Source organism: Lotus japonicus, chromosome 6 (genome assembly GCF_012489685.1).
Source record: "Lotus japonicus ecotype B-129 chromosome 6, LjGifu_v1.2".
Taxonomy (NCBI): Eukaryota; Viridiplantae; Streptophyta; class Magnoliopsida; order Fabales; family Fabaceae; genus Lotus; species Lotus japonicus.
Genome location: NC_080046.1, coordinates 20,771,655 through 20,779,463, shown reverse-complemented (window position 1 = coordinate 20,779,463; position 7,809 = coordinate 20,771,655). Strand labels below are relative to the sequence as shown.

The window sequence follows — 7,809 nt, the reverse complement described above, 5'->3', positions numbered from 1 at the left end:
TAATACTTAAGTCTCCCCCTAAGTATGAGAACCCCATTCTCTCTTTCTCTCAAACACTGTCTCAGTGGTCTCACTTGTCAAGAGCAATAACAAGTTTGCTGAGACTAGAACTCAACTAAACACATCAACTTAGTACTTGCAATAGCTACGAAAGCACTAAGTTGTTACAATACTCAAAACAGGACTCAAAAACAATAAACCCTAACATCAATATCACTCACTCAGAATCCGTGTCTAGCTAGGGTTTATAAATTCCTTTATATAGACATTCACTTCAGGCTTGGATCTTCAATGGGCTGAACGTCATAGAGTCCACAACAGCACTTTTGGAAAGAATCTTCAAGGAATCAAAACTTACCAGAATAACGAAACAGAACCAAGTAAAACGGAAATTCAAACTTTAAGAAAGACTTGGTTCACACGTTATCAATCTTGTTACTTCAGCCAAGATTAAAAACAAACAATCCTTCAGAAGATACTTAAGTCACAAAACGCACAGCATTGACTAAGTCTTCTGAACTACCATACAGTCAGCAGCCAAACAAACAACTTAATTTCAGAGGTTGAAACATCAACATACGCAGCTACCACATGTTGCTCCACATGTTGAATCATATGGTTGCACATCAGACACACATAATGTACTACATGTTTTTAGCATAATGTGGCCAATCATAAGAACTACAATCTCCCCCTTTGGCAAATTTTGGCTAAAACATAAACAGGAGGTCAGGCACACACAATCAACAGTACACATAAACTAACCACAAACGGCAAACAACATTTGATGATCTAAACATAATAATGAAACTGAGTCTGAATCTCTACGAAGCCATAACACAAAAACTAGCCACAAAGTACACAGCATACATAACCATTCTCCCCCTTATTAGCAGAATTTGTCAAAGGGTGCATAGAAACAACACATGTCAACAAAAGAGTACAATCAGATCGGATGAAATAAAGACAAACACACTAATCACTAGCATCAGTGTCATCATCAGAAGTAGCACCAACAGCATTCTGAGCACCAGTATCAACATTGTCCTCATGTACCCCCTTCCCTTTGGTCAGCTCCATGATGAGACTGTCCACATGCTTCTTCCTCAAGGTACAGCTAGAGATTGTGTCCTGAAGCATCTACACAGCTACAAGCTCATCAAGAACAGTGCCAAGAGTCTTCTGAGAAGAGGAACCCTCCCCCAGAGTCATCTCAGCCCCAGCTAGCAGCCTGTAATCAACTGTAAGAGTGTAACGCCCCGATTTCTCGAGTGTCACACAATAACTAAACATCATGAGTTTTCGTAAAGAATTTTCGTCGATTCAATTATTAATCATTAATTAGTGACAAAGATTCATTTGACCAAAAACCCTTAACTTTAATCGTAAATCATTTAAGGTCGAATCGTGCAGAAATTACGAATAAACGAATTAACTGAAATGATACTTGTATTTAAGAATAAAAGTAACTGTGGCCACACCCATGTGTGTAAAAACCAAGTATGGAAACCGTCAACTAAAATTACAACTGAAAGAAATAATTAAACCTTCTTAAAAGTTCAACAAAAATAAAGAGTAAACAAAGTTCGATGTCTTCGTTCTCGGGTTCCCAAAGTAAACTACCCTCCAACTCAGTCTCCGTCGTCACTGGAGATCTCAACGAGCTCAACTCCAAATAAATCCTGGTCCCGGCGGCGCTTCTTCATAGGCGGCTCAGCTACTAGCAGAGACTCTAGTGGAAGGTCAAAAGAACCAAACACCCAACAGGCATTCCCATCGCCCCACCAATCTGGAAATTCAGGTACTCGACTTTTCAACGCCAAATTGGCGTCACGCCTTGGCTCCTCAACCGGTGCCTGAACTGGAACCACATTTGAAGGTATGAAAAACGGTAGAAAGGGGGGGTTTGAATAACGTTTTCAGAACAAAACTTCCACCTTAAAGATTTTGACAAATCTTTCGAGAACTTAAGTGCTAAAGATAAGAGATAGAAAAGCACACAAGGATTTTATCCTGGTTCACTTGATAAATCACTCAAGCTACTCCAGTCCACCCGTTAAGGTGATTTCTTCCTTCTTAGAATGAAGGCAATCCACTAATCAGGTAAGAGTTACAACTGCACTTGAAACCTACAAGTGACTAACAATTACACTGACTTAGCTCACACTAAGATTCACTCTCTTAGTCTTCTCTAGGATCCGATCAACCTTGATCTCCTAAAGGAACTAAACAAACTGTTTATCAAAGAATTGTTTACAAGAGATTTGCTTCTAAAAAGCTAATAGTAAACACAATGAATTTCAGATGAAAGAAAGCTTAGAATATTTTTAATATGTCTTGCGCGTGTGTATTTCTTTTTCTCTAGCCGCTTCTTTCAATCTTCAGCCTCTATATATACTCCAAGGATTAGGGTTGAGCGTTGCATGGGAAATGCTACCGTTGGAGGGCAGTTCTGGAAAATCCAGCTTCTGCTGTGGCTGAGAACGTTAGGTAGGTCGTCAGGAAGGTACACTTGCTTTTGTACTTGGATAGCGACTTGACCTTTTAACCTAGGAGACTTCTGATCAGGGGAATACTTCATATTGGAACTTGTGAAGCCGGTTGATCAGAGTCAGAGGGAAAGCACAGATCCTCTGACCATTGTATCTTCTGATTCTGAACTTAGAGGGAAGAACATGGCCTTCAGAGTTTCTTGCTTCTGGACTTCAGAGTTTCCACTATTCAGCTTCTGGATCTTCAGAGTCTTCTACACCATCAGAACATCTGAACCTTCAGTGTTTCTTGGTTATCAGAACTTCTGGATCTTCAGAGCTTCTAGTGACTGAGTCCACATCAGAGTTTGTATAGCTTCAGAACTTCTGAAGCTTTTCCACTGTTCATACTGAACATGGTGAATGCGAAAGCGTTGCTTGGGTTACCCTTTATACACAGTGCTTCTGATTTGTGTGAGATTGAGTTGAGGTCAGAGCCTGTAAATAGCACACTCAGAAAAACACGTTAGAGTACCACAATTGTTCATATCAAAAGGTTAACTTGTAATCATCAAAACATAGAGTTGTACTACTAGATCAAAACTTGATCTTACAACATTCTGCTTCGCTGGTACTTGGACTTCGACAGCTACCTCCTCAGTAGGGTCTATCTCCACTAAAGCGACTTGTGAACCTACGTCATCTGGGTAGTAAAACCTTGGTGGTGGATAAGGCATGGTGATCTTTCCTGTCATCCGCTGAATCTCCACAATATTCCCATGCTTGTCCTTTCCTGTGAGCTTGACATCACCGACATAAACTCGGTGAACCCCGGACGTGTCGGACGTCCAGGCCCGGTCCCTCTCTTCATCATACAGTTTCATCTCCTAGGAATGCGTCGTCGCCGTTATCTTCACGACCATCTACCCCCCCCCCCCACAAATAACACAAAAACAAGTAGTGCAAGGGTCAGGTTACAAAATCATCACAATTAAAAAGCATCTCACATAACGCATTAACCATTCGCTTCATGGGATTAATTATATAGCAGTTAGTCAGTTAAGCTAACGAATCCTCACATCACACAACCCACCAAAACACCTTGGTCAATCTCGAACATCCGCAGATGCACCGTTCTCGGAGGCGACGCACAGTACAACCCTCAATTCACGGGGAGACACTCAGTCATCCCAAGGGGACACACAGTACACCCTTAATCTCAAGGAGACAGCAGTCAACCTTATCACGTGGAGCCGCAATAATCCACAAAAATCTCCCTCGCGTGCAAGTAACCGTTTGTCTCTAACGGCACCATCGTTCTCATGGTCCATAGTCTCACCTAGACCTATGTTCCATTTATTTCACATTTACTTGCAAGCGATTTAATCACGTTTCTCTTTGTTAAGGCTCTAAAGTCAACCTAGAGTCTTACAATTCAACGTCGAATGAATTACAACATAAAACATTCACAACCATAGTGGGAATTACAACTGGATGAGCGACCTTTTTAACAATTTCTCGAATAAGCATAATATATCGCATATGCATTGAACATAATCATAATTTGCAAGCCTTTCAAACACATAATCATGGCAAATTAATCAAACTAGATGTCTAACAACTTGTGCAAGAAAACGAAAGAAAAGAATGGCACGAACCCTTAATACTAGGTTTGGCCGAACCATGTAAGGGCTCTAGGGTTTTCAAAAAAAAAATTCCTTCTTTCTTTCCAACCTCACAAGCCTTAGTCCAGCCCCCAAACATCATTCTAATCACCCAAAATTTCCAGATTTGAACAACCATCAATAATCATGTTGTATCAAGTGAAAACAATCCAAACTTAGCAAGTTGTCATAGGAACTTCACATAAAATCATAGATCCATGGCAAATACAACAAATATAGATTATTGAACATGGTATTCAAAGCAAGAAGTCCAGCAAGCATCATGATCACAAAACTCATGCAAAAGCGATCAAGATCTTGGCTTTTCTCATGGCAAAACATGGCAATTACCCTAGGCAATCTACCTATCCTAGACCGGCCCTTACCTTGAATGAATGGTGATGAAAAACAGAGGTTTGGTGATGAAAAGATGATCAACAAGTTGCTGTCCAAGCACTCCTCTCCTTGCTCTCCCAGTCGTCTTCTCCCTCTCTCGCTCACGTCCCTCTCTCTTTCTCTCTCGATCTCTCTCTCGTTCTCTTCCTTTCTCTCTTTTCTCTTCTCTGTTCTTGCTGTGCTTCACGTGAAAATAGTATGGGAGGCTCCTACTTCTGATTGTAAAATAAAAATAAGGATTCGCCCCCCCCCCTTTCCCTTAGTGAAACCGGCGGCCAACAACATACATGGGCTAGGTTTTGTTTTTTTTTTTCTTTCTCTTTTCCTTCACTAGTTGGCACAAGCCCAAAAACACATGGTCAAACTAATTAATCACTCAATAATCAGTAATTAACTCCCCCTTAATCACTAATCATTCAGAATAAGAGCCCAACAAAACCCTCCCCCATCACACATGTAGCCGACGGCCACAAGGAGCTCTAGGGTTCCAAAACCCTAATCTCCTTCTTCTCCCATGCCCAAGTCCAATCCTAGCCCGGTTAGGTTTTATCACACTCCACTTAAGCCCAAAACCTCTGATTAGATAATTAATTAAACAATTAATCACTAATTAAAAGGATTAATACAAAATACAATTTCTTACTTTTAGCAAAATTCGTAAGAACTGTACAGCCAGACCTACAGTCACTAAAACATGAATATCTCGGGCTACAGAGGTTGGAATGACCTGAAACCAACGAGATAATTTAGCTAACTCAGAGAGCTACAACACTCATGAAGGAAGATTCTCAAGATTAGGTCGTTAAGACTTCTCAAAAATTTACACAAAGTCACGGACAGATTTGCAAATAACTCAAACTTCACTAAAAACTGCACTTTTATTCATTACTTCACATAAGTGATACAATAATGGGTTTAGGGTCTTACAGAGAGGACTAGCTTTCTTGCTAGGGAACTCATCAGCAATGACAATTTGAGGATGTTGACTCAAAATAATCTCATATATTAAACAAGGAAAACCATTAGGGAGCTTGACAGCAAAGGTTTCAGCATGCTTCATGGTTTGATCAAAGACATATGCTCCAAAATCAAATTTAGCCTTAGTACCAATCAGATAAATTAATTTGGCCAAACCTGAAGAGACATTAGAAGTGTGTGTGGTGGGAGCCCAATTTGCAGCACCTATGCGATTCAAAATAGCATACTTCACACTCAAATGTGCAGAAGACAACAAACCTTTGACAGACCACTCCTTAACTTGACCAGCTGTGAGTTCAGTAGTGATAGCACTCAAAGATATCTCTTCAGTAACAGTGTCAACAGTGCTCCTTCCCAAAAACTGATTGATAATCTCAGGAGAGAAATTTACACATTTACCTCGCACAAAGACCTTCCTGAAATCAGAATGTCCAGACACAGTACAATTGGTAGTCACTTTGACAATGAATTCTTTCACCAACTTGTCATAGCACCTGCCTATCTCAGTAATATTTTTCATCAAACCAGCAGCCTCAATCAACTCCATAATTTCTTGACAATTCAGAATCTCACCATTCAATTCCCTCTCTTGAGCAATCCTGCGATGAAAAACATACTTCCACTTTCCTACACTTTCTTCAGAATGGAAGGAAATGTTATCCAAGGGAGCAGCCGACACATTTTCTGGAATTATTTTCCTAATCTTCCGTTTTCTAGCAGTAGTACCAGTGTCAGGCATATCCAACCCCACAGTTGGAGTCTCATCATCATCACTAGTAGCATTGACATCTTGAAGCTTTCTCTTGATAGTCTTCAGAATTGGAGTGTCATCATCAAACACAATAACCTTCTTACTCTTCTTGTTCTCACTCAAACCCAAACCCACCTGTTTTCCAGAAGAACGAGTGGAGTACTTCCTAACAATCTTCTTCTTTTGACATTTGAGAACAGCAGTTGCAGCAGCACCCAGGGTGCTGATTAAAACATCCTCTGTTGCTGGTTCTTCACCTTCACCCTTATCTCCCTTTATATGCACATCTTTACCAACTAAAGGAGTAGGGTTTGGAACAATTACCTCTTCAGAGACATCCATATTTGAGTCCACTTGAGAAGAGAGCAACGCCTCAGATGCATGAGCCTTCTCCGGATGTGTAGAAGTCATATCTTCAAGATGGTCAGAATCCTTGTTGAGATCAGCATCGACACCCGGGCTTGATGGATTTTCGCTCGGTGGTGGAACAATCGGATCCACATCTGCATGAGAGATTTCCTTGATAGGAGTTTCTAAGACCTCAGAGACAAGTAGAGCAAAACCATCATCTTCGTCCCCTTCCATATTCTGATGTGTCACAGCTTGGGAAATCACGTCAAGACTGGGTTCAGAATCGGCAGCCACAGATTTCTTCTTTGTCTTCGATGAAGCTGACTTGGATCTTGTCTTCTTTTTCTTTGACTCTGGTTTGTGATGACCAGAGGTATCACCGTCTGGAACAGGGGTACTGAGTTGACAAACCCTAGGAGATTTAGGAGTTTTGGATTTCAGACCCATTACCTTTACCCCAAAAGCATTCATCTCAGGAGTGATTTTCTTGTTCGATTCTTGACTCATGTTGAAGAGTGCACATGGGCCAAACCACAAATTGACACAAAAACGAAAAGCGATTTTGGAGTGAGTAGCAGTTGAGAGAGGTTTTTCAATGGAAGCTTCAGGAGAGGTTATAATGGAAGTTATCAAGAATGAGTGGAAATTCATGATTAAGCGTGCCTCAGAAGTAATGATAAAATAGTCGTTGACACAACAGAATCCTGTTAATTTCTATAATTCCTCAAATAAGCAGATACCCAATAGCCCTCTCAATTTTTCAAACTGTGTGGCATCCAGAGCTTTGGTAAAAATATCTGCTAACTGCTTCTCTGTTGAGACATGCTCCAAAGCAACAATAACATCTTCAACTAACTCTCTAATGAAGTGATGACGAATGTCAATATGTTTTGTTCTGCTGTGCTGAATTGGATTCTTGGATATGTTGATGGCACTTAGATTGTCACAGAACAAAGTCATAACATCTTGTTGCACATTATATTCCTTTAACATGTGCTTCATCCACATCAACTGAGTGCAACTACTTCCAGCAGCTATATATTCAGCTTCTGCTATAGATAGAGACACACAATTTTGCTTTTTACTAAACCAGGAGATTAGATTGTTCCCAAGAAAGAAGCATCCTCCTGATGTGCTCTTTCTATCATCAGCGCTTCCAGCCCAATCCGCATCACAATAACCTGTTAACACTGAGTTT

At 40.5% G+C, this 7,809-nt stretch overlaps 1 protein-coding gene across 1 annotated transcript; it reads right to left on the bottom strand.

Annotated features, from left to right (window-relative positions):
* Positions 1-5,384: 5,384 nt before the first annotated feature.
* On the bottom strand, positions 5,385-7,262 carry LOC130725083 (uncharacterized). Its single transcript, XM_057576339.1, has one exon. It carries the CDS (start codon positions 7,260-7,262, stop codon positions 5,385-5,387), a length of 1,878 nt encoding a protein of 625 aa, XP_057432322.1.
* Positions 7,263-7,809: the final 547 nt, after the last annotated feature.

Coding starts and splice junctions, on each gene's coding strand:
- LOC130725083 (XM_057576339.1), bottom strand. CDS start 7,262: ATGAATTTCCACTCATTCTTGATAACTTCCATTATAACCTCTCCTGAA.